The sequence below is a fragment of the Gorilla gorilla genome, chromosome 12 (genome assembly GCF_029281585.2).
Source record: "Gorilla gorilla gorilla isolate KB3781 chromosome 12, NHGRI_mGorGor1-v2.1_pri, whole genome shotgun sequence".
Taxonomy (NCBI): Eukaryota; Metazoa; Chordata; class Mammalia; order Primates; family Hominidae; genus Gorilla; species Gorilla gorilla.
Window position 1 is genome coordinate 46187444 of NC_073236.2, and position 27475 is coordinate 46214918.

At 40.5% G+C, this 27475-nt stretch overlaps 1 protein-coding gene across 1 annotated transcript; it reads left to right on the forward strand.

The window, feature by feature from the left end:
• Nucleotides 1-216: 216 nt before the first annotated feature.
• Nucleotides 217-26506, forward strand: LOC101133486 (sulfotransferase 1C1-like). Its single transcript, XM_055377432.2, has 7 exons — nt 217-438; nt 5587-5709; nt 7706-7803; nt 10515-10641; nt 23684-23862; nt 24589-24763; nt 26181-26506. Exons 1-7 carry the CDS (start codon nt 261-263, stop codon nt 26195-26197), a joined length of 897 nt encoding a protein of 298 aa, XP_055233407.2. The 5' UTR covers nt 217-260; the 3' UTR covers nt 26198-26506.
• Nucleotides 26507-27475: the final 969 nt, after the last annotated feature.

Sequence of the window (27475 nt, forward strand, 5' to 3'; positions counted from 1 at the left end):
CTGGTAGTACGGAGGTGCAGCCCTGCCAGAATCTCAACAGTAGAAAGAGTAAGGCCTATTCTGGCACAATGCTGAAGATTTTGTTCCAGTTCTACCCAAGAGCCATGCAAATTGTGTCTTTGTTTGCCTGAACATATTTACCTGTAATGAATGACCAGAGCTCTGTGTCCGAAGCACTGAATACACAAAACCTGTGTGAATCTCAACTTTCATTTGCTTTTTACTTTCCCCTGCTGGTGCCCAAGACCACCGTGGAAGGAATGGCTAAGGATAAGGTGGAGGAGACAAGTGAGTTAGAATGGGGCTTGTTACCCCCAGAAGAATTTTCCCAAGTGAATGGAATCATTCTTCAAAAGAAAATGTGCGATTTCTGGGATAAGATCTGGAACTTCCAAGCCAAGCCTGATGACCTGCTCATTGCTTCTTACCCCAAAGCAGGTATGTACACGGACATGAGAAGAGGGAAGTAGAAGTTGGAGCATGTATCAGCACCTTATGGGGTCATGTAGTAAAGTCAAAGAGCAGAGGAAGGAAGTGTCCTTGTCTATAAATCAGACAGAATGGCAAAGGATCTAAGATTCTTCTATAAAACTATAGGGATTTTTTTTAGAGATAGAGTAGTTGGTATATCAAAAATATGTAACTAGTCAAAGCAGATTCTTCAGGTTAAAAAAATCCATGTTATTCATTTTTTTCTTTCATTCAACAATTACCTAACAAGAATCTTCTAAATGCCAGAGACTGGCACCAAGCATAGTGATCGGTAAAATGTTTGTTATCTTTGTCCTGCAGGGATTTACAGTACAGTCTAGAGAAGAATATTAAACCATTAAACAAATCATTTCACAGAATTTTGATTACCTGTGATAAGATCTTAGAAAGAAATGTAGAGGGTGTAATGAGAGAACATTGGGGGTCCTAATTTAGATTAAGGAATTAGTACTCTGAAATTCTGAGCTACTGGGATTATTACATAGGGAATGTATTATCCATTTGCTGTGGCTATGAAACAAAGTACCACTAGCTCAGTGGCTTAAACAATAGATATTTATTGTCTCACAGTTTGGGAGGCCAGAAGTCCAAAATCAAGGTACCAACAGACTTGGTTTCTTTCGAGGGCTGTGAGGAAAGGCACTGTTCCAGGCCTCTCTCTTTGGGAGGTATATGGCATCTTGACATTCACACTGCACTCTCCATGTGTGCACATCTACCTCCAAATTCTGCCTTTTTATATAGACATCAGTCATACTGGGTTAGAGCCATCCTAATGACATCATTTCTATTTGATTACCTCTACAAAGACTCTTATCTCCAAATAAGGTCACATTCTGTGGTACTGTGGATTAGAACTTCAACATATTAATTTTGGGGTCACACAAGTTAGCCCATAACAGGGAGCATGGAGAGGATATGCAGACAGGAGCAGTAGGACTTACTGACAGATGATAAATGGGGGGTGAGAGAAAGAGAGGAGACAAGCTTTGGGGCTGGAATGATCAGGTGGATGCCAGCCCCAAGAACTGACTCAGGGAAGTCCAGAGAGGACCAGGTCTGACAGGGGCCAGAGCATCTATTAGGCAGTTGAATGCATTGAAGGGGGTCAAAAATGGACTGGGGAACACAAGATGTGTGTGTTGCCATTTCCAGATGAGAAAGAAAGTAGCTTGGACTAAGGAGATGAGAGTGCAAATGAAGAGTGAGAGAAAAATTGAGATGTATTTTGGAGGTAAAATTACTTGAGATCCAAGAAGAAGTGATGACTCGTGGGTGACTCTCTTCTGGCTTTATCAACTGAGTGGCCTCTTGTGCTGGGATGGGAAGGCCTGGGAGAGGCAGAGGCATGGAGCTTGTGCAGGAGGTGGGTGGGTTAAACTACAGCTCAGTTTGGGACATGTTAAGTTTGAGGTGACCTTTAGACCACTAAGTGTTGATGTCAGGGGGGCTGTCAGAAGTAGAGCACAGAGGGAAGCCCACTCTGGCTGAAGATATAACTGGAGTTGCTATAGATAGTGAAATCTCAGGTTAAATGCCCTACGGCAGAGCCTGAGGCAAGGATTCAGGTACACGTGATTTATTGGAAGGGTGCTCTTTAGGAAAAAAAAAAAAAAAAAACAGTAAGGGTATGTATAGGAGTATAGGATAGGGGAGAGGAAGGGGCCAAGTAAAGATGTGGCATTGGGTAAAGCCTTGCCCTGATGTGGTTAGGGCAGGAGGGGAAGGAGTGGAAGGATGGAGACTTTCTCCATTAGGAGCCTCCCTTCAGAGGAGGACACTTCTCTAGCAAAGCAGGTAGCTGAGAGACATGAGCGGCCAACACTCACAGCCATGGAGGAGGTGAGGGGGTGCAAGAGGCTGGTACAGGGGATCTGAGGAAGCCACCAACAGTGTCTACTAAAGATGCTGCTCAAAGCAATGGGAATGAATGAAATCACATGGGAAGAAAGCATAGAGGAAAAAGAAGGCACAGGACCAAACCCCAAGAAGCTTTCTCACTTAGACGTTGGACAGAGAAGAAGCCAGAAGTGGGTAGTGTCCTAGTAACCAGTGGAGTGAATCTTCGAGCCAGAAACATCTGAACTGAGTGCCTGTTTTGATCGAATTAATCAGATGGCCATCAGATGGACACTGCACTTGGTACTTGTAAACAGCCCCAGTCACAGCCTGGAATGACTACTGGGTTTTCTTTCCTCAAGTTGTCAGTTCTATCAACACAGATTCTATTTGACTCTCCTAGAGGCAGGATTTTCCCTGCCTAGAGGCAAGTTTCCCCTGAAAACTTGAACTGCCTTTTTTACAAAGCAAGTCAAGTTATCCAGGGTCACACTCTTAGTAACTTCCCTCTAGGATAACACTTATCAATGTGGAAGAAGAAATACTATGCTACAAGTGGGAAGTAATTATGAAAAGAGAACTTCATTTGAATGAGAAGTTTATCTCCTTGGGACTCATGAGAACTGAGAATTTTCCCAGCTCAAATCCAGAAAATGAGAAAGAACATTTTTTCTGAGACTAGCTACAGGGCATGACAGATACTTGAGACATGCAGGAAACAGCTGACCTGATGCTGTGGTGACTTCATCATTTATCCTCCAAACTAAGTCATCTGATATAGAAAGATATACTGTTAATAATTAATCTGGGACAACAGAATCAAGCTGTATTGCCCGGGGTAAGTTGGAAGGTTACAGTGACCCTATAAAACACAAGCCATCCCAGATGCTAGGTTCCAGGCCCGATCTACTACTTACCTAAGTCAGCCTGTCATAATCTGAAATCATGATCCTCACTCCCAAACCAGCTCCTTTTCTTCCCAGGAAGCAGATTCTGAGTTGACGGTAAGTATGTGAGATGTTTATTAGGGAGTGCTCCTGGGATCACTCCCTCTGGAAGTGAAGGGAAGAAAGCAGGATTGTCCAGAGGGAGAAGTTGAGCTTCAACTCAGTCCCAGCAAAAAGCCTCCTATGGGATGATCTGAAGCTTGGATGGCCCTGCAAAGTTGGTTCCATCCCAGTTGGGGAGAGGGGAACAGAGTGTCAGCGAGTCCCTGGATGGAAGATGTCCCAGGAAGGGACCTGGAGAGGGCTGAATAGCTGGGGGTCATCTGCCAGCAGCATCCCCAGCAGCTGATGGAATAAACACTTCCGTTCAGAAGCAAAATCTGGGCTGTACATCCAGCACCTTTTATAATATCCATGAATAGCTGTAGAGCACAGCCCTTGCCACAGCTTGCCTGAGCCATGCCATGGCTTTCTGAGTTGCCATTCAGGATAACATCTGTGCCTGGAATTGCCACCTTGTTGGTGGAGTCCATGGAAAAGCAGCCATCAGCCTGTGCTGGAAACCAGGCCATAGTGGTGACTGAGAAGCATAATCTAGTGGAACTCAGCTCCCCAGGGCAAGAGGGAGGCAGTTACTAGTGAGTATGACTCGTGATGCAAGGTGCCCTGTCAGCAGGCTGAGTTGGGAGCAAATCCGGAATGTGAGGTAAGAAGGTCTGGCAGAAGCCCTTGCACAGTGTGGGCCAAACAGGAATAGGGTCAGGGGCCACTGAGGGAGCCCAGGTTTCCTGAGATGGTCACAGCATCTACGACAGCAGAGCCAATTACAAAGGTGGAGTCTGGAGGTAGAGGCACCCATGACTTCCTGTGAGAGGCTGCAGGCAAGCAAGGCCCAAATTCCATGCTCAGAGTTGAGAGGAAAAAGCAGAGCTAGCCTATGTGGAGAAGGGCTCTCTGGAACTGCCAAAGCAGTGTGGACTGGGAATTAGGACAGCACATCATCAGGAGGCAACAAAGGTTCGAAGACGAAGCCAGTGCTGACCCCAGAAGGGCAGAAAGAGAAATTGGTTTTAGTATAGAGTAGGAACTGACCAGGAGCTGAGCAGCTGGCACAAGGGCAGAGTCTAGAGGTGGAGCCAGAGCCATGGCACTGCACCCAGGTACCTCTATCAGGGTACTAGGGAAAGGAGACGAGGATCACAGAAAACTGGTATGGGGGAGCCACGATGAGAATGGCACCTTCTTCCCCAGGGCTTCCCCTAGCACAGTGGTCCCATCTGTTCTAGCTCTGGCCCTCGGGATGTACACCAACACCGTCAAAACATGAAGACAGCTACCATTTCTTTAGTGCCTATGACAAGCTGGATTCTGCCCATTTTCTCTTCCAACACTCAAAACCACATGAGAATCATTAATATACATCAGGTTTACATAATTCATCCGAAACCACCCAACGCATACATCATATATAGGAGTCGAGTCCATTTGATTCCACAGCCCCACACACATCCAATCCATGCTTCCCCACAGAAAAACAGGACCAGGTCAGCCAAGCGTCCCAGAAGCCAAACAAGGATGCACCTTCTGAGGACAGACACTGCCAAAGCCAGAGCCCAGTCCAAGGAAGCCCCAGAATCAGGAAGGAGATCGCAGACAAGACCATGAAGAGAAACAAATTTTACCCTCAAATGCAGCAAAGGTCATTTTTTCATTTATAAGGAGTTCACCTTTCTTATAGAAGCCACTGTTTAACTTTTCTTTGCCTTTGAAAGAGGAATTCATTCAATCTCATTTTTTCAGTTTGTGGATTATTTGAAATTCTTACTTTTCCTTCTTTTTCTTATTATGGACATTGTGTCAGTTCCTTGGTTCTAAAAAATAAAAATAAAAAATAAAAAAATAAAAGTAGTCCAAGGAAGAAAAACTAGACTACTTACTAGCAGCCAGAGCTTTTAATGGTAAAAGCTGGGGTTTGGGAATTTCTGTGATTTTCTCCAAATGGAAACTTTTTAAATAATCCCTGTTGTTACATATAATAGTTATTTGTATTATCGTTTTATAGAAATACCAATGCATATTCAGATTTTTTTAAGTACATCATTAGAGTACAAAAATAAAGAAGTCACATTTCTACCCTTAACCTTTCTGGTGAGGAAACAATTATCTTAATAGTTGGTTTTAATTCAATGTTGTAAGAAACATAAGTGAGGTATAACAGGCAAATTAATTTTTTATAGCATGTTTCTAAATTCTAAGTTGCGAAAAATCAATAATCAGTTTCTCAGATCTTTATTCTACTCTCTTTCAGGAACCACTTGGACACAGGAAATTGTAGATCTGATACAAAATGATGGCGATATTGAGAAAAGCAGGCGCGCTTCCATTCAACTTCAACACCCTTTCCGGGAGTGGATAAGAATGACACACTGTGGTAAGTCTTCCATTTACAAACCCACAGTCCTCGCATAAAGATGAGCAATTCAAGAGTAGACAGTCTGAAAGTCAAACATATTCTGGTGGGGAAAAACTCCCTTTAATCCCTAACTCTAAGTACTGGATGAAAAATAACTTTTCCTGTGCAAATCTAGATAGATCCTTTCGCCCAACGTATTTCGCTTTAACACTTAACAATAGAGAGGTACAATCTCTCAATTAAACAAAGTGCTCAACCAGTTACAAGTGCCAAGCGTTAGCTACACAGTTCTCACACAGCAGAGTCCCTGCTTGCTCATGTGGCACCCCAGTGTCAGTGCCAAAGACGTCTGGCACCAAGGACCACAGATTCAAATTTGGGATGCACCATGCACTTCCCGTGAAAAATAATAAGTGTCATAGTCATAGCTAAGACTTTCATAGCACATACCAGGTATCAGGCATTATTCTTTTTTTACATATGTATACTTTAAGTTCTGGGGTACGTGTGTAGAACATGCAGGTTTGTTACGTAGGTATACACGTGCCATGGTGATTTGCTGCACCCATCAACCCGTCATCTACATTAGGTATTTCTCCTAATGCTATCCCTCCCCTATCCCCCACCCCCCGACAGACCCCGGTGTGTGATGTTCCCCTCCATGTGTCCATGTGTTCTCATTGTTCAACTCCCACTTATGAGTGAGAATATGTGGTGTTTGGTTTTCTGTTCTTGTGTTAGTTTGATGAGAATGATGGTTTCTAGCTTCATCCATGTCCCTGCAAAGGACATGAACTCGTCCTTTTTTATGGCTGCACAGTATTCCATGGTGTATGTGTGCCACATTTTCTTTATCCAGTCTATCTTTGATGGGCATTTAAATGGCTGGCATTATTCTAAATACTTTTCACATGTTAACTCACTTATATTTCACAACTTGTGAGGTAGCTGCCAGGTTATATGTGAAGAAATTGAGATACAGAGGGATTATGATTCTGAAGGTCCACAATTAATAGGTAGCAGAGCCAAGATTTGGACCCAGGAATTCTGTTTCCTAAGTTCATGCTCTCAACCACTAAGCTATGCAGTGTGCGTGAATGTGTGTGTGTCTCCTATATGGACTTTGGCTACACGTATCTGAGGGATACAGTGGAATTAAATAGTCCATGTTGGACCAGCATTGGTACCTGGTCATCTTTATTTAGACTTTTTCTACAGAAATCCATTCTAGTCCCATCTGAACAATTGACTTCTGACCTCATCTTTGGGAAATGAATGAACAAACTAATGGCCTAAAACCAAATCTTGCTAGTTGTCTTCTCTCTCATTCCCTTTTTGTGGGAGGAGGGGTACGATGGGGGGAACTAGACAAACATGTGCCAGGTTTTCCAAACCGCTCATTTGGTGTCATACCAGTGTGCTTGAGAAAAATGGCCAAAATAAGGGTTAAATATAATGGGGAACAGGTTTTGAAAAGTGTTCTAGTCCATACTAAGTGATCTGGGTTTTACCCTGGAGGCCATCTGTGGACACATCTTTTAGAGTCCTCAAGACCTCTAAAACAATTGCTTAATTATGATTTTATTTTCATGGTAATTAAAAAATATATAAAGTAAACACATTCTGGGTCACCTGGATGATCACCATGTAATCTGAATTCTGCCAATGTGGTCTCATTGTCCTCATTTGCATTGGTGCCAACAATCCCTTGTTGCCAAGTGGAACTGTGGTAATTTCTAAAGGCTAATGGGATGAGAAATGGAGAGGACACTTAACAGTAAATAATATACCAAATGAAGGCCAATGTAGCAAAAAATCAGAGGTATGAAAGGAAATACAAAGTGCTAAGTACTAAAAGAAAATAGGGAGAAATGGTTTCTTATCATCTAGGAGTGAAGAAGGCATAACATGGCACAAAACCCGGAAGCCATTAGGAAAAAAACTGATAAGATCAACCGCATAAAAATTAAAACTTTTTTAAAAATTAAAGAATAAGCCAGGAAAATTTTTGCAGGGATTGACCAGGCTAACGCAATGCGTTTCCCAAGGACCCTGAAAACTCATCTTCCTGTACAACTACTGTCTCCATCCTTCTGGGAGGAAAACTGTAAGGTAAGCTTAACAGAAAATGTTCAGAGAAAAATTTTCCTCATGAGAACATAGGGAGCAGTTTGTGTCATAACCATTGCCCAGCCATCCCTACGTTGTGTCTGCCAGGAACAGATTATGGAAGCTACTATCATCTTCCATGTTCTTAATCTCTCATTGATAAGGATGTGCTTAGCATACACCTATATCAAGAAGAAGGAGAGGATAAACATATACTAGGCTCATTTCTGAGCATCTTAGCCCCTTAACAATGCTATAAGGTAGAGGTACATGAGCATATTGTAGCTCAGAGGTGTTAAATAATTTGTCCAATGACAAAGACATGGAAGGTGGAAGAGATGGGCTGCAAATCCACCTCTTCATTACCCAACAGCCCATGCTCTTTCTGTTACTCTATACCACCTACTCTATGCCTCCTATAACCACAGAAGTCTTCCAAAGCTTCTTGGTAGTTGGCCTCCTGCCAGTATTAAGGTAATGAGTATTTAAATGATCAGAAAGTGGCACTGAAGGAATCTTAAAAACTATATGCTCTACTATCCTCTCGCTTTATCTCACTTGTAGCTAAACTGTCTCTTGCAGACATCTAAAGGTGCCTACAAGCTGCAAGCCCTAGTCATTCTGAGACCTGATGAAAGTCAAATTTTTGTAAACATCAAATTTATTTTCCATATTGAAGCCTACAGGAGTGCAGATGCATTTTCATGTATGTCTTAAATTGGTCACTAAGGAATTTTTTTTAACTCTTTCAGAGCCCCAAGAGACCACTTATTGCCTTTCAATCTAAAAAAGTGCTCCTCTACAGGGAGGGTCTATAAATGGGCCTTGGCACTAAGCCAAAGCAGTCCCTACCCTCCCTTCCATGTGGCATTCTGTTCCCTCTGTCAGCTTGCCAAGATCCACACCTTTACTGTCTCTGGTTCTCTATAGTACATCCAGGGTCTTACTCACTCTACCTTATTGACCCTAGTGGATCTTCCAATGTAGATCTGGAGTCTGGGGGCAGGGGTGGCTGAATGACTGAAAGCAAATGGAAATATATTGTTAGTACAAATAGAGCCAGGCCTGGGCTAGGAGGGTCAGTAAAATAAGAATAACTATAACAGCAATCTAGCAAGTACCAAAAGCATGCTCAGGTACCTCCACCTTATAGCATTATTAAGAGGCTAAGAGGCTCAGAACTGAACCTAGCAGATGTTGGTTCTCTCTTCTTGAAGTAGGTATACTGAGCCCATCCTTATCAATGAGAGATTAAGAACCAGGAAAGGTGTCATGGGAGCAGAAAGTGGGGAGTACGAAACTTCTTGAAAAGGAGAGTCAACAAAAGTGACAGAGGAGTCAGGGCATAAAGAACAGACATAAATTTGCCAAGTGATAAGAGAGGGAAGGACATTCCACGTTACTGAAAAAGCAAAAGCCAAGACTTAAGAAAATAGGTCCAACGCCGGAAAAGAAGCATGAGAGGTGGGAAGGAGCCAGAGATGCCCTGTTGCACAGCCTTGCCTGCTAAGATGTTTGGACTTAACCTGTAGGCTACTTGGATCCCACTGAAGAACGTGAAATGAACCAGGAAGTGACATGATCCCATTTACATTTTAGAAAGTTCCCCTGGGGGATGTGGTGGTGGGGAGGGGTGAACAGAACTGGCGCAGGACTGAAAACAGGATATGAGTGAGGAGATGGTGGCAATTGTCCAGGAAAAGAATTTAAAAGGCTTGGGTTAAGGCAGAGGCAGTGAGAAAATGAATTCCAAATGTACACAACAGACAGAATTTACAAGATCTCTCAAGGACCTGCTATGGAAGACATGGCAAAAGAAACATCTTGTATGATTTTGTCACTGTAACTATTGATCATGGTACCATTAATGGAAAGAGATCATAAAAGAGGAGCAGCTAGTTTGTGTGAAGATGAATTGAATTTTGAACCCATCGAGTCTAAAATGCATGCAGAACATTCAGGTAGGGATACAGATACATGAGTCTCTAGCTCGGGAGACAGACATGTACTAGAAACAAATTCGTAAGTCATAAACATATGAAATTTATCGCAATAGAAACAGATAAAAAAAAAAAAAACAGGAAAAGCAAATATAGTGAAAATAAAAGTAGGCCCCAGGCAGAGCACTAAAGAAGGCCAACATTTAAAGATTTCAAACTTTTAGTGATCGTAAACCCCATCGAGAATCTACAGAAAGTTGTGACTCCACTCCTGACAAAGTAATACATCTATAAAAAATTTTGCATATACTTTTAGAGAGAGGGACAGACCTCTTGAAGGTCATCATTTCAAGACACCCTGATTTAAGAGTAGAGTGGCAGAGCAGGACATACTAAAGAAGGAGAATCAGAAACATTATAGGACAGCCATGAAATCAGCACTACCACAGAAGAAGGGAAGGTAAGTGTGATCAGGGAAGGGTAAGCAAAGGGAATCAGAGGGCGAGATTACACAGACCCTGAACACCAGGTTGAGAACTTTGAACTTAATCATAAGAACAAGGTACAGAAATTGACAAGTTTTACACAGGGAAGCAACGTCATCTGATTTGCATTTTTACAAGATCATTCTGGCTGCTGGATGATGAGTGGAAGAGAACAAAGATGCATTCATGACCTTTAGCACATGGTTACCAGAACACATATGCTGTGCACACTGAATGCCCAATTTCTAACTTGTTCTATCATTTATTTTGTTTCCTCTCACCACTTTAGATAATCTATGTGGCAAGAAATGCCAAGGATAACCTGGTGTCCTACTACCATTTTCAAAGGATGAGCAAAGCACTCCCTGACCCGGGAAGCTGGGATAAGTACTTTGAAACATTCCTGGCAGGCAATAGTGAGCCAAGTGCATGAAACCAGCCTTCACCTATCTCTGCAGAGGATAAGCTTTCCCCATCAAATTCTCCTTGGGAAACAAAATTCATCCGTAGAAGGGGCTCAGATTTTCTTGGAGGGAAGAACTAGAGACAACATCCTGAGAGATGTGGCTAGCCCTGGCTGTCATCTGTGGTCAGTGGATTTGCTTCCAATTGCAATATATCCTCTGAATGAAGTCAAACCAGTATTATAGGCAAGCCAGCTATAAGAGAAGGTCCCAACTCTAAGCCTATGTTAAATGTTTTACATGCATTAACTTGTTTAATCTTTAGAGCAACCCTATAAGCTTGGTAACAATATTCATCATTTGTAGGTGATGAACTGAGGCTCAGTGAATTTGAGTAACTTGCCTATCATTACCCTGCTAGTGAGAGCAGGGCTAGAATTTGAACATAGGCAGGTTTAGTTAAGCTCAAACCCTGTGTGCTTGGCGGTTGAAGTCTTACCAATTGCCTGCATGTTCAACTGGAAAGAAAGAAAAGGTTTAGTGTGTATGCAAGTTTTTCAGTCATTACCATCATTTGAATTGGTGGTGCAGTGGTGGCCCGACACTGTAGGTTCACAAACTATCATGTGCAAAAATGTATGATCTTTCAGTCAGGCTTCCAGTGTCAAAACTGAGTCTTCACAAGTTTCTTGACGTTTTTCTAAGTCTCAAATGCTGCTATATCATTTAATACATCAACTGTTCTCCTAAAGAAGCCTAAAGAGTACTAAAAGTACTAAAAGGTGATGAGATTATTAAAACTGGATGATCGGTTCATGGAAATTCATTACACTATTTCCTCTACCCTTGTATATATTCTATATAAATCAGAGAGCTGAGAGGATAGTTCCAAATCCTTGCCCTGCATCAGGCAAGTTGAGCACCAGAGAAGAGAAGCACTGAAGTCAAACAAAGCCTTAGGGCTGCTCCTCTACACACAAACACACACACACACACACACACACACACACACACACACACACACACAGAGGAACTCCTGAAGAATATTTTCATAATAAAAAGATTTCTCAAAAGTTTTTTAAAAAATGGTAATTTAAGCAAGCTTTTACAAGGTTATACATTTGGGGAAGTACAATATAAATATAATATCAAATTGGTTTGCACGATGAAGTTGAATTGACAGCTTTGCATGATTAAAACCTAAATATTTGCACCAAAGCACTTTATTATTCAAGGTAAAAATTTATAACTGAAACAATTATTTATATAGTCCTATGGAGAAACAACTGCCTTGTCTCCTATATTTTTTTCCTCTAAAATAATTATAAATAAATGTAATAAAGTAGTCCTTCCCATTAGTAACAAACCACCAGTAATGCATGAAAATATGATACCTTTGATTGCCATTTGACTTTCATAATTTTAAATAACAAAAATTATTATTATTATTATAGTCTTCTCCTTATGAGATACACTCTGAAAATGATCCATTGTACCCCCAAGGTATTTTCACTGGTTGAATGTCTCTAGTAAATTTCATTGTAGGTGTTCTAATAATGATGTGAGAATGTCTTTGGACAAACAGTGATCCCTAAGAAAGTGACCTTGTTGACAGGTTGAGACATTGGGCTTGTGCAGGGCCAGGACTGGGCTGATGTAGATGGCTTTTCCTAAATCAGAGAGCTGAGAGGATAGTTCCAACTCCTTGCCCTGCATCAGGCAAGTTGCGCACCAGAGAAGAGAAGCACTGAAGTCAAACAAAGCCTTAGGGCTACTCCTCTACACACACACACACACACACACACACGAACTCCTGAAGAAGCACCTTCAGGGCCAATGGCATGGAACATGGGTAGAAGGAATCAAGAATAAGAAGTAGAACAATAGCAGCTCCCCCTATTTATGAGGGTCTTAGTACCAGTGCCATGCTGAGGCATTTCACCCAGCTGGAGTAGCACAAGTGCTTTCTGCCAAAGTGCAGATAGACTGGCCCTATGTCTCGGTCATCTACCCATACAGCTTGCCCTGACCTAAGCAGGTTCCTGCAGCATAGGGTTCTCAGTAATTAAACTGACACAGCCCTAGACAGAATAGAATGGCTGGTCACCCTGTGACTACGCTGCATGCCAAAAGAGAGAAAAGGGTTGAATAGCTACTCCCTAATGATTGGAAGCTATCACTGGGAGTGGAGCTGAAGTGCTCTTAGACATCCTAGTATCAAAGAGACTTTCAGACACATCCTACCTAATCTTTACGCTGTGTAAATGAAACATAAGGGCAAATTTTGGCAGAAGAGATAATATAATAGAAGAAAGGGGAAAAATATTACTAAATTTTTTAGTTAAATTTTTAAATGACTTTTGTTGAGTAGCTACTATGTGTCAGACACTTACTATTATACTGTGTCCTAGGCACTACCAGACTATTGCTTTCATATGTCTTAGCATTGGCCCATGCTATTATTTCTCCCACCTTAAAATAAAATAACATTTAAAAACCACTCTGTTGACCCTACCTCCCCAACCCCAGTTACCTCCCCCATCTTTCCCTCCATTTACTACAAACACCTTGTGGCACTGGCTTGCACTATTATCTTCAATTTCTCTCCCAACACCACCAAACCTGTCCTGCCAGGGTCGTCATGACTTCCACATCACTAAACCCAATGATCAATCCTCTGTCCTCATCTCATTGAAGCCATCAACATCATCTAACGCAATTGGTCACACTCGCTCTTCCTTGAAATGATTTCCTTATTGGCTCCCAGGACCCCTCCCTCCCCTGACATTCCTCCTATGTCTCTGTTCCTTCCCAGTCTCCTTTGCTGGTTTCTCTTTATCTCCTAGATGTCTGCAGTTGGCTCCTTTCTCTCTTCTACCCACATCATTCCTTGGTCAATATCACTCACTTTGTGGTTTCAGATGTCACCTATCTGCTGATGACTCCAAGATTTGCACTAGTCCTGGCCTTGGCCCTGGGCTCCTGGTGCATAGACCCAGCTGCCTTACCAGCGTCTCCACCTGGATGTTTACAGGGCATCTTAGACTTCATGTGTCCAAATCTTAACTCCTGCCTTTCCTCCAAAACCTGCTTTTCCTTCAGCCTCTGCTTCTTGTTAATTGTGACTGTCCCTTAAATTACTCAGGCCTAAAATCTTGATCTTATCTCGAGCCTCTTTGTTTCTCATATACCCCATCCAGCCCATGGTGAGCCAAGATCACACCATTACACTCCAGCCTAGACAAGAGCGAGACTCTGTCTCAAAAAAAAAAAAAAAAGGATGGTATTTTGATGGGAACTGCATTGAATTTATAGATTGCTTTTGGCAGTATGGTCATTTTCACAATATTGATTCTACCCATCCATCAGCATGGGGTGTGCTTCCATTTGTTTGTCATCTATGATTTCTTTCAGAAGTGTTTTGTAGTTTTCCTTGTAGAGATACTTCACCTCTTTAATTAGGCATATTACTAAGTATTTTATTTTTTTGCAGCTACTGTAAAGGGGGTTGAGTTCTTGATTTGATTCTCAGCTTGGTCACTGTTGGTGTATAGCAGTGCTACTAATTTGTGTACATTGATTTTGTCTCCTGAAACTTTACTGAATTCATTTGTCAAATCTAGGAGCTTTTTGGATGAATCTTTAGGGTTTTCTAGGTATAGAATCACGTTACTGGAAAACAGCAACCTTTTGACTTCCTCTTTACCAATGTGGTTGCCCTTTATTTCTTTCTCTTGTCTGGCCAGGACTTCTAGTACTATGTTGAATAGAAGTGGTGAAAGTGGGCATCTTTGTCTTGTTCCAGTTCTCAGGGAAAATGCTTTCATCTTTTCCCCTATTCAGCATAATGTTGGCTGTGGGCTTGTCCTAGATGGCTTTTCTTATCTTAAGGTATGTCCCTTCTATGCCGATTTTGCTGAGGGTTTTGATCATAAAGCAATACTGGATTTTGTCAAAAGTTTTTCCTGCATCTATTGAGATGATCACATGATTTTTGTTTTACTTCTGTTTATATGGTGTATCACATTTATTCACTTGCATGTGTTAAACCAACTCTGCCTCCCTGATATGAAACCCACTTGATCATGGTGTATTATCTTTTTGATATGCTATGGGATTCAGTTAGCTAGTATTTTGTTGAATATTTTTGCATCTATGTTCACCAGGGATATTGGTCTGTAGTTTTTTCTTATGTCCTTTCCTGGTTTTCATATTAGGATAATACTGGCTTCATAGAATCATTTAGGGAGGACTCCCTCTTTCCCTATCTTTCGAATCGTTTCAATAAGATTGGTACCAATTATTATTTGAATGTCTGATAGAATTCAGCTCTTAATTCATCTGTTCCTGGACTTTTTTGTTGGCAATTTTTTTATACTGTTTCAATATCACTACTTGCTATTGGTCTGCTCAGAGTTTCTATTTCTTCCTGGTTTAATCTAGGAAAGTTGTATATTTCCAGGAGTTTATCCATCTCTTCCAGGTTTGCTTCTTTGTGTGCTTAAAGGTGTTCATAGTAGTCTTAAATGATCTTTTGTATTTGTGTGATATTGGTTGTAATATTTCCCATTTTCTAATTGAGCTTATTTGGATCTTCTCTCTTCTTTTCTTGATTATTCTCACTAATCGTCTATCGATTTTGTTTATCTTTTCAAAGAACTAGCTTTTTGTTTCATTTACTTTTTTGCTCTAATTTCATTTAGTTCTGCTCTGATCTTGGTCATTTCTTTTCTTCTCCTAGGTTTGGATTTGATTTGTTCTGTTTTCTCTAGTTCCTTGACATGTGAGTTTACATTGTCTATTTGTGCTCTTTCAGACTTTTTGATGTAGGCATTTAATGCTATGAACTTTCCTCTTAGCTCCGCTTTTGCTGTGTCCCAGAGGTTTTGGTTGGTCATGTCACTATTATCATTTTATTCAAATAATTTCCATCTTGATTTCATTGTTGACCCAAGGATCATTCAAGAAAAGAGTATTTAATTTCCATGTATTTGTATAGTTTTGCGGATTCCTTTTGAAGTTAATTTCCAATTTTATTCCACTATGGTCTGAGAGAGTATTTGATATGATTTCAATTTTCTTAAATTTATTAAGGCTTATTTTGTGGCCTATTACAAGGTCTGTCTTGGAGAATGTTCCATGTGCTGATGAAAAGAATTTATATTCTGCAGTTGTTGCATAGAATGTCCTGTAAATGTCTGTTAAGTCCATTTGTTCTAGGATATACTTTAAGTCCATTGTTTGTTGGTTGATTTTCTGTCTTGATGACCTGTCTAGTGCTGTCAGTGGAGTACTGAAGTCCCCCACTACTATTGTGTTGCCATCTATCTCATTTCTCAGGTCTAGTAGTGGTTGTTTTATAAAATTGGGAGCTCCAGTGTTAGGTGCATATATATTTAGGTTTGTGATATTTTCCTATTCGACTAGTCCTTTTATTATTGTATACTGTCCCTTTTGTCTTTTTATTATTCTTATTATACTTTAACTTCTGGGTTACAAGTGCAGAACGTGCAGTTTTGTTACATAGGAATGTATGTGCCATGGTGGTTTGCTGCACCCATCAACCCATCACCTACATTAGGTATTTCTCCTGATGTTATCCCTCCCCAGCCCCCCCACCCCCACAGGCCCTGGTGTGTGATGATCCCCTCCCTGTGCCCATGTGTTCTCATTGTTCAACTCCCACTTATGAGTGAGTACATGTGGTGTTTGGTTTTTTGATCTTGTGATAGCTTGCTGCAAATGATGATTTCCAGTTTTATCCATGTCCCTGCAAAGGACATGAACTCATCCTTTTTTATGGCTGCATATTATTCAATGGTATATATGTGCCACATTTTCTTAATCCTGTCTATCATTGATGGACATTTGTGTTGGTTCTAAGTCTTTGCTATTGTGAACAGTGCCACAATAAACACACATATTCATGTGTGTTTATCGTAGAATGATTTATAATCCTTTGGGTATATGCCCAGTAATGTGATTGCTAGTTCTAGATCCTTCAGGAATCTCCACACTGTCTTCCACAATGGTTGAACTAATTTACACTTCCACCAACAGTGTAAAAGTGTTCCTATTTTTCCACAACCTCTCCAGCATCTGTTGTTTCCTGACTTTGTAATGATCGCCATTCTAACTGGAGTGAGATGGTATTTCATTGTGGTTTTGATTTGCATTTTGCTAATGACTATTGATGATGAGCACTTTTTCATATGTCTGTTGGCTGCATAAATGCCTTCTTCTGAGAACTGTCTGTTCATATCCTTTGCCCATTTTTTGATGGGGTTGTTTGCTTTTTTCTTATAAATTTCTTTAAGTTCTTTATAGATTCTGGATATTAGCCCTTTGTCAGATGGATAGATTGCAAAAATTTTCTCCCCTTCTGTAGGTTGCCTGTTCACTCTGATGATAGTTTCTTTTAGTGTGCAGAAGCTCTTTAGTTTAATTAGATCCCATTTGCCAATTTTGGCTTTTGTTGCCATTGCTTTTGGTGTTTTAGACATGAAGTCTTTGCCCATGCCTATGTCCTGAATGGTATTGGCCTGGTTTTCTTCTAGGATTTTTATGGTCCTAGCTCTTATGTTTAAGTCTTTGATCCATCTTGAGTTGATTTTTGTATAACTTGTAAGAAAGGGGTCCAGTTTTAGTTTTCTGCACATGGCTAGCCAGTTTTCCCAATGGCATTTATTAAACAGGGAATCTTTTCCCCATTGCTTGTGTGTGTCAGGTTTGTCAAACATCAGATGGTGGTAGATGTGCGGTATTATTTCTGAGGCCTCCGTTTGGTTCCATTGGTCTATATATCTATTTTGGTACCAGTCCAATAATGTTTTGGTTACTGTAGCCTTGTAGTAAGGTTTGAAGTCAGGTAGCATGATGCCTCCAGCTTTGTTCTTCTTACAAAGGATTGTCTTGGCTATACAGGCTCTTTTTTGGTTCCACATGAAATTTAAAGTAGCTTTTTTCCAATTCTGTGAAGAAAGTCAGTGGTAGTTTGATAGGGATAGCACTGAATCTATAAATTACTTTGGGCAGTAAGGCCATTTTCATGATATTGGTTCTTCCCATCCATCAGCAAGGAATGTTCTTCCATTTGTTTGTGTCCTCTTTTATTTCGTTGAGCAGTGGTTTGTAGTTCTCCTTGAAGAGGTCCTTCACATCCCTTGTAAGTTGGATTCCTAGGTATTTTATTCTCTTTGAAGCAATTGTGAATGGGAGTTCACTCATGATTTTGCTCTCTGTTTGCCTATTATTTGGGTATAGGAATGCTTGTGATTTTTGCACATTGATTTTGTATCCTGAGACTTTGCTGAAGTTGCCTATCAGCTTGAAGAGATTTTGGGCTGAGATGATGGGGTTTTCTAAACATACAATCATGTCATCTGCAAACAGGGACAATTTAACTTCCTTTCTTCCTGTTTGAATACCATTTATTGCTTTCTCTTGCCTGATTTCCCTGGCCAGAATTTCCAATACTATGTTGAATAGGAGTGCTGAGAGAGGGCATCCTTGTCTTGTGCCAGTTTTCAAAGGGAATGCTTCCAGTTTTTGCCCATTCAGTATGATATTGGCTGTGGGTTTTTCAAAAATAGCTCTTATTATGTTGAGATACATTCCATCAATACCTGGTTTATTGAGAGTTTTTAGCACAAAACGCTACTGAATTTTGTTGAAGGCCTTTTCTGCATCTATTGAGATAATCATGTGGTTTTTGTCATTGGTTCTGTTTATGTGATGGATTACGTTTATTGATTTGCATATGTTGAACCAGCCCTGCATCTCAGGGATGAAGCCAACTTGATCATGTTGGATAAGCTTTTTGATGTGCTGCTGAATTCAGTTTGCCAGTATTTTAATGAGGATTTTTGCATCAATGTTCATCAGGGATATTGGCCTAAAATTCTCTTTTTTTGTTGTGTCTCTGCCAGGCTTTGGTGTCTGGATGATAATGGCCTCATAAAATGAGTTAGGGAGGATTCCCTCTTTTTCCATTGATTGGAATAGTTTCAGAAGGAATAGTACCAGCTCCTCTTTGTACCTCTGGTAGAATTCAGCTGTGAATCCGTCTTATCCTGGACTTTTTTTGGTTGGTAGGCTATTAATTATTGCCTCAATTTTAGAACCTGTTATTGGTCTATTCAGAGATTTAACTTCTTCCTGATTTAGTCTTGGAAGGGTTTATGTATCCGGGAATGTGTCTATTTCCTCTAGATTTTCTAGTTTATTTGCATAGAGGTGTTTATACTATTCTCTGATGGTAGTTTCTATTTCTGTGGGATTGGTGGTGATACCCCCTTTATCATTTTTTATTGCATCTGTTTGATTCTTCTCTCTTTTCTTATTACTCTTGCTAGTGGTCTATTTTGTTGATTTTTTCAAAAAACCATCTCCTGGATTCATTGATTTTTTAAAGGGTCTTTTTGTGTCTTTATCTCCTTCAGTTCTGCTCTGATCTTAGTTATTTCTTGTCTTCTGCTAGCTTTTGAATTTGTTTGCTCTTGCTTCTCTAGTTCTTTTAATTGTGATGTTAGAGTGTCCAATTTATATCTCTCCTGCTTTCTCTTGTGGACATTTACTACTATACATTTCCCCCTACACACTGCTTTAAATGTGTCCCAGAGATTCTGGTACATTGTTTTTTGTTCTCATTGTTTTCAAAGAACATCTTTATTTCTGCCTTCACTTTGTTATTTACCCAGTAGTCATTCAGGAGCAGGTTGTCAGTTTCCATGTAGTTGTGCAGTTTTGAGTGAGTTTCTTAATCCTGAGTTCTAATTTGATTGCACTGTGGTCTGAGAGACAGTTTGTTGTGATTTCTGTTATTTCACATGTGCTGAAGAATGTTTGACTTCCAATTATGTGGTCAATTTTAGAATAAGTGCAATGTGGTGCTGAGAAGAATGTATATTCTGTTGATTTGGGGTGGAGAGTTCTGTAGATGTCTCTTAGGTCCACTTGGTCCAGAGCTGTTCAAGTCCTGGATATCCTTGTTAATTTTCTGTCTTGTTGATCTGTCCAATATTAACAGTGGGGAGTTAAAGTCTCCCATTATTATTGTATGGGAGTTTAAGCCTCTTTGTAGGTCTCTAAGAACTTGCTTTATGAATCTGGGTGCTCCTGTATTGGGTGCATATATGTTTAGGATAGTTAGCTCTTCTTGTTGAATTGATCCCTTTACCATTATGTAATGGCCTTCTTTGTCTCTTTTGATCTTTGTTGGTTTAAAGTCTGTTTTATCAGAGACCAGGATTGCAACCCACTGCTTTTTTTTTTGTTTTCCATTTGCTTTGTAGATCTTCCTCCATCCCTTTATTTTGAGCCTATGTGTGTCTTTGCATGTGAGATGGGTCTCCTGAATACAGCACAGTGATGAGTCTTGACTCTTTATCCAATTTGCCAGTCTGTGTCTTTTAATAGGGGCATTTAGCCCATTTACATTTAAGGTTCCTATTGTTATGTGTAAATTTGATCCTGTCATTATGATGCTAGCTGATTATTTTGCCCATTAATTAATGCAGTTCCTTCATAGCCTCAATGGTCTTTATAATTTGGCATGTTTTTTCACTGGCTAGTACCTGTTGTTCCTAAACATATTTAGTGCTTCCTTCAGGAGCTCTTGTAAGGCCGGCCTGGTGGTGACAAAATCTCTCAAAATTTGCTTGTCTTTAAAGGATTTTATTTCTCCTTCACTGGGAAGTTCTCTTGGATAATATCCTGAAGAGTGTTTTCTAACTTGATTCTGTTCTCCCCGTCAGTTTCAGGTACAACAAGCAAACGTAGATTTGGTCTTTTCACATAGTCCCATGTTTTTTGGAGGCCTTGTTCATTTCTTTTGACTCTTTTTTCTCTAATCTTGTCTTCTCACTTTATTCCATTTGATCTTCAATCACTGCTATCCTTTCTTCCGTTTGATCAAATTGGCTATTGAAGCTTGTGTATGCTTCACCAAGTTCTCGTACTGTGGTTTTCAGCTCCGTCAGGTCATTTAAGCTCTTTTCTACACTGTTTATTCTAGTTAGCCATTCATCTAACCTTTTTTCAAGGTTTTTAACTTCCTTGCAATGGGTCAGAACATGCTCCTTTAGCTCAGGGAAGTTCTTTATTACCCACCTTCTGAAGCCTACTTCTGTCAACTCGTGAAACTCATTCTCTGTCCAGTTTTGTTCCCTGGCTAGTAAGGAGTCGTGATACTTTGGAGAAGAGGCGTTCTGGTTTTTGGAATTTTCAGCCTTTCTGCTCTGGTTTCTCCCCATCTTTGTGGTTTTATCTACCTTTGGTCTTTGATGTTGGTGACCTACAGATGGGGTTTTGGTGTGGATATCCTTTTTGTTGATGTTGATGCTATTCCTTTCTATTTGTTAGTTTTCCTTCTAACAGACAGGCCCCTCAGCTACAGGTCTGTTAAAGTTTGCTGGAGGTCCACTCCAGACCCTGTTTGCCTAGGTATCACCAGCAGAGGCTGAAGAACAGCAAATATTGCTGCCTGATCCTTCTTCTGGAAGCTTCATCCCAGAGGGGCACCCGCCTGTATGAGGTGTCTGTCGGCCCCTACTTGGAGGTGTCTCCCAGTCAGGCTACATGGGGCTCAGGGACCCACTTGAAGAGGCAGTCTGTCCATTATCAGAGCTTGAACACCATGTTGGGAGAACCACTCCTCTCTTCAGAGCTGTCAGACAGGGGCGTTTAAGTCTGGAGAAGCTGTCTTCTGCCTTTTGTTCAGATATGCCCTACCCCCAGAGGTGGAATCTAGAGAGGTATTAGGCCTTGCTGAGCTGTGGTGGGCTCTGCCCAGTTCGAGCTTCCCTGCCACTTTGTTTACACTGTGAGCATGGAACCGCCTACTCAAGCCTCAGCAATGGAGGATGCCCCTCCCCCCACCAAGCTACTGCATCCCAGGTCGATCTCAGACTGCTGTGCTAGCAGCTAACAAGGCTCCATGGGCGTGGGACCTGCCAAGCCAGGCACAGGAGGGGATCTCCTGGTCTGACGGCTGTGAAGACAGTGGGAAAAGTGCAGTATTTGGGCAGGAGTGTACCGCTTCTCCAGGTACAGTCACTCATGGCTTCCCCTGACTAGGAAAGGGAAATCCCCTGACCCCTTGCACCTCCTGAGTGAGGTGACACCCTGCCCTGCTTCGGCTCACCCTCCATGGGCTGCACCCACTGTCCAACCAGTCTCAATGAGATGAACCAGGTACCTGAGTTGGAAATGCAGAAATCACCCATCTTCTGTGTCGATCTCACTGGGAGCTGTAGACCAGAGCTGTTCCTGTTTGACCATCTTCCCTTTTGTCTTTTTAAACTGTTGTTGCTTTAAAGTCTGTTTTGTCCAATATAAGAATAGCTACTCCTGCTCACTTTTGGTTTCCATTTGCATGGATTATCTTTCTCCACCCCCTTACCTTAAGTTTATGTGAGTCTTTATGTGTTAGGTGAGTCTCTTGAAGACAGGAGATACTTGGTTAGTGGATATTTATCCATTCTGCCATTATGTATCTTTTAAGTGGAGCTTGGAGATCATTTACATTCAATGTCTGTATTGAGATGTGAGGTGCTGTTCTATTCATCATGCTAGTTGTTGCCTGAATACTTTGTGCTTTTTTCATTGTTATTGTTTTATAGGTCCTGTGAGATTTATGCCTTAAGGAGGTTCTATTTTGGTGTATTTCAAGGTATTGTTTCAAGATTTAGAACTCCTTTTGGCATGTCTTGCAGAGCTTGCCAGCGCTCTGCAAGCACTGAATTCCCTGAGCATTTGTTTGTCTGAAAAAGACTTTATCTCTCCTTCATTACAAAGCTAGTTTTGTTAGATACAAAATTCTTAGCTGTTAATTATTTTGTTTCAGGAGGCTAAAGGTAGGACCCCAATCCCTTCTGGCTTGTAAGGTTTCTGCTGAGAAATCTGCATTAATCCGATAGGTTTTCCTGTACAGGTTACCTGATGCTTTTGATTCACAGCTCTGAAGATTCTAGCTGGGTGCGGTGGCTCATGCCTGTAATCCCAGCACTTTGGGAGGCCAAGGCACGTGGATCACTTGAGGTTGGGAGTTCAAGACCAGCCTGACCAACATGGAGAAACCCTGTCTCTACTAAAAATGCAAAACTAGTGGGGTGTGGTGGTGCATGTCTGTAATCCCAGCTACTTGGAAGGCTGAAGCAGGAGAATCACTTGAACTTGGGAGGTGGAGCTTGCAATAAGCCAAGATCATGCCATCACAGTCTAGCCTGAGCAACAAGAGTGAAACACTGTCTCAAAAAAAAATTCATTACTTTGTCTTAACTTTAGATAACCTGATGACTATGTACCTGGGTGAAGATCTTTTTTATGATGAATTTCCTGGGTATTCTTTGAGCTTCCTGTATTTGGATGTCTAGATCTCTAGCAAGACCACGGAAATTTTTCTCGATTATTCTCTTAAATAACTTTCCCAAACTTTAGATTTCTCTTCTTCAGGAACACCAATTATTCTTATTTTTGGTTGTTCAACGTAATTCCAAATTTCTTGAAGGCTTTGTTCATTTTTTGGTTCTTTTTTCTTTGTCTTTGTTGAATTGGGTTAATTCAAAAGCCTTGTCTTCAAGTTCTGCATTACTTTTTTCTACTTGTTCAATTCTATTGTTGAAATTTTCCAGTGTATTTTCCATTTCTCTAAGTGTGTCTTTCATTTCCAGAAGTTCTGATTGTCTTTTCCCTGTGGTATCTGTTTCTCTGGATACTTTTTCATTCATATCGTCTAATTTTATAAATTTCTTTAAATTGGTTTTTACCTTTCTCTGGTATCTCCTTGAGTAGTTTAATAATCAACCTTCTGAATTCTTTTTCTGGCTATTCAAAGATTTCTTCTTGGTTTGGATCCATTGCTGGAGAGCTAGTGTGATCTTTTGCAGGTGTTACAGAACCTTGTTTTGTCATATTACCAAAGTTACTTTTTGGGTTCCTTCTCATTTGGATAGACTGTTTCAGTGGAAAGATGTGGAATCCATGGACTGTTGTTCAGATTCTTTTGTCCCACAGGCTAACTCCTTTATGTGATGCTCTCCCTGCTTTCCTCTAGGATTAGGGCTTTTGGAGAGCCATACTGCAGTGATTGTTACTGTCCTTCTGGGCCTAGCCACCCAGCAGAGCTACCAGGCTATGGGCTGGCACTGGGGAGTGTCTGCAGAGAGTCCTGTGACATCTTCAGGTGTATCAGACATGGATACCAGCACCTATTCTGATGAAGGTGGCAAGGGAGTAAAGTGAAATCTGTGGGAGTCCCTGTTTGTAGTTTTGTTTAGCACGCTGGTTTTCTTGAATGCTGGTTATGCTAGCAATGAAGTTGTCACATGGACAGACTCAAGACCTCTGGTTAGCCAGAGTGTTGCAGGCAGTGGAATTAGCTATTGTTTTTTCTCCTTCTTTGGAGCAGGGTTTTTCTGTTATGAGTTGCTGTAATGACTTGAGTTGCTTGGCCTCCAGCTAGGAGGTGGACCTTTCAAGAGAGCACCAGCTGCAGTAGTAGAAAGGCGATATAATCTTGCCCTACATCTTCCAGGATGAGTACTTGGGTTTCTCAGGTGATAGAGCTCCCAAGAGTTTATGTCTTTTGTCTTCGGAGTTTTTCAGTCATCTTATGATGTTTTACCGAAATAGCTTCTTATCTGCTAACAATGAAAGTGAGTAAAATACTAAACTTCCCAGATGAAACCCTTCTCAGCATGTCCCCTTAACATCAGCTACAACACAGGAACAAACACACTTGTTTTCATATAACTGCACTTTAAGATTGCCGTATTTGTTTAATTGACATTTACAAATCTGCATATGTTAATAAGCAAAGCATTTCAAAATTACTTTTAAACATAAACTGACATTGTTTAAAATATTTTAACCATTATTCCCATAATCCTTTAAGGTTTGACTGTTGTTATATTTTTTCCTTTGTTAGAGAGCTCTCTTTTCTTCTACTCTCCCCAACAGGATCCAAAACGTGAAATTAGAAAGATAATGGAATTCCTGGGGAAGAACCCAAAAGAAGAGCTTTTAGACAAAATCGTCTATAATACTTCATTTGATGTAATGAAAAAGAACCCCATGACCAACTACATAAATGAAATTAAAATGAATCATAATCTCTCTCCATTCTTGAGAAAAGGTGATGTATACTTGCTTTCTCTTTCCTGACAACAGAAAAAACAATATCAATTTATCAATGTCTTCTCACCTTCAAGCTAGTTGAAACCACTGTTTACAGTGTTTCCTGAAGTGAGTTGTTTAAAGCTTTATTCTGAGAGCATGTGCTTCACCATCAGAGAAGTGTGGGACACTACACACCATGCCCTACACCCTTTGAAGCATATTATAGTTTCTGCAAGGAAACTGGTTTAACTCTGCATAACTCAGAGCTTCAAAAATGTAAGTGACCAAAAACTCTTTCTCCAATAAAGCCTATTAATCTCCATGAAACAAATGTTCCTCCCAATACATTCTGGGAGACAGTGGCAAATGTCGTTGGCCTTAGGAGTCAGAGGGTGGCACTTCGGCTGTCACTTAGTCTGTGTCATCTCACAGAACGGCCAAGGTAGGACTATGAGTCATCCTTGTCAGAGCCTAGCCAGACCGAGATTCAGCCTCCAGCCCATTGAACACCCTCCACTACTCCTTAAATGAAGACTAATTTTGTTTCATTCTCTTTATTTTGGTAACTTTTAAAAAAATTATCTAGTACTTTTTTTAAAAAAATAAGCAAAAATCTAAGTCTTACTGGAGAAGTGTCCTCTCTAATTTAATCAATTAGCCTAGTTTTCTTTTAAACCAACTGGTAAGTAATATGATGATATTACTCATAAACAATTAAGCAAATTTACATGGCACACATGAAAATTATGTTATACAGCTCAAAGTGCCGAAATAGATTCAATACTATGGAGAAAACAGAAGAGAAATAGCTTGCTATTGGTTGTCTGACCATTTTTGGCTATTGAAGCTAAAAAAAAATTTGAATACTCTATTGCTTAAGTATAAAACAAAGTTAGCCAACCCTACCATTGCTTCATATTCTATTACTTTAATTTAATTATATGTTTACAGCAATGAGAATTTAGATTGGAAAGGAGAATTCTCAGTTGTGTTCAACTGAGAATTTTGCCTGAACTAGAGGCACAGATGGAAGGAGCACATGATACTCTGAGAATGTCGTCATTCAGTGACCTCTGAAGAGAGGGTAAGCAAATTAGGGCTCACTAACTTGGATAGAATGTTAGATGTATTGAGGTTTAAGAAAGTGCTGTTATAGCAGAGAAATGCAGAGAATTAGGGAACCTGTGATCTAGAGTTCAGGCCTTACCCAGCAAGTTTTGTGTTTCAGTACAAAACCTGCTATTTACAAATACCTCACTTGTGAAATGGAGTAATCATACCTGCGGCTTCTTTTCTCACTTCGATGTCAGCAGGACAATGTGTTAATATCTATATAAGCAATCTAAGTATTGAGAGGAATGAGATTATCTAAATCCAAAATGGTCAAAGTTTATGAAAATATCATTGAATACGCTCTGCATTACTCTTTGCAGGAGTCGAGGGAGATTGAAAAAATCAGTTCACTGAAGCTCAGAACAAGCAATTTAATGAATACCATGAGAAAAATATGGGTGACCCTTCACTGTCATTTTGCATGGAACTCTAAAAAACACAGCGAGAGAATAAAACTCATCCTCTCACCAGCCTCTGTAAAGTGAAAAGGAAATCTGTTTCCAAATAGCACTAATGGTTTGTCTGACTCAGTGTAAGAGTTTTTAAACAAGGGCATGAACATTCTTTATCCTTGAATTTCTGATCTGCTTTTTGGATTACCCACAATCTGACTTGTTATATAATTATTACGTTTTGTGTTTTTCTCCCTTCTCCACAGATTTTCAGGGTTTAGGTGAATTTCAATATCTCAACATGTAATATATAGAAAACATATTTAATCATTTCTGTTCCATTTATATATCCTTCTTCTGTATTTTATTATAATTTTAATTGAATTAAACATTTCTTTCATTACTTGCAAAAGTTCTATGCAATATAATCTTACTTAGCAAAAATGCCAGCCCCATTCATTTGAAAACAGACATATTTTGAGCACCTTATTCATGCTAGACAATGGGCAGCACCAAAAGACAAGAATAAGATCCCTACCCCTAAGAAAGTTACAGCCTAATAACAGATCACAGCATGAGCACAGCTCAGTTATTACCAGGTAAGCACTACACTAGACTATAGGTGCAGAGGGATCAAAGAGGAGAATAAACAAAGTTGTATGGCATGGAGCCCCAGGAAAGCAACAGCGGAATTAAGATATGCAGCCTTGTATGTTTTTCAACAGCCCATGCTCCAGCCTCAAAGCACACATCCCACATTTAGCACAGTCAACATTCATGTCTCCTCATCCTCAAGAGTTTAAGTTTGCTCTACTTAATAGTTTACTTTTAAAAACCCTATGGACACTCATTTCAGAGGTCTCTCCTGAGACCCAGAAATCCTTTAAGGCCCAGTGAAGTAAGTCTCCAGTGAGAAAGCCCAAAGGCTGCAAGAAGCGGAGTGATATTTAGGAAGAAGGGAATGTAGCTCTATCATCTCCCCTCCCTGTGTCAGAGGCATGTAAACCAGGGCAACTCCATCTTGAATAGGGGCTGGGTAAAATGAGGCAGAGACCTGCTGAGGCATTCTGAGTCACAGGATGAGATAGGAGGTTGGCACAAGATACAGGTCATAAAGTCCTTGCTGATAAAACAGGTTGCAGTAAAGAAGCCGGCTGAAACCCACAAAAGCAAGATGGCCACAAGAGTGACCTCTGGTCATCCTCACTGCTACACGCCCACCA

Excerpts from the sequence above, each read along its gene's own strand:
- LOC101133486 (XM_055377432.2), top strand. The coding sequence starts at position 261 with ATGGCTAAGGATAAGGTGGAGGAGACAAGTGAGTTAGAATGGGGCTTG. Across the intron at positions 10,642-23,683 it reads AACATTCCTGGCAGGCAATA|GATTAGGGCTTTTGGAGAGC; the intron begins GTGAGCCAAGTG and ends GCTTTCCTCTAG. Across the intron at positions 23,863-24,588 it reads CTGATGAAGGTGGCAAGGGA|GATCCAAAACGTGAAATTAG; the intron begins GTAAAGTGAAAT and ends TCTCCCCAACAG.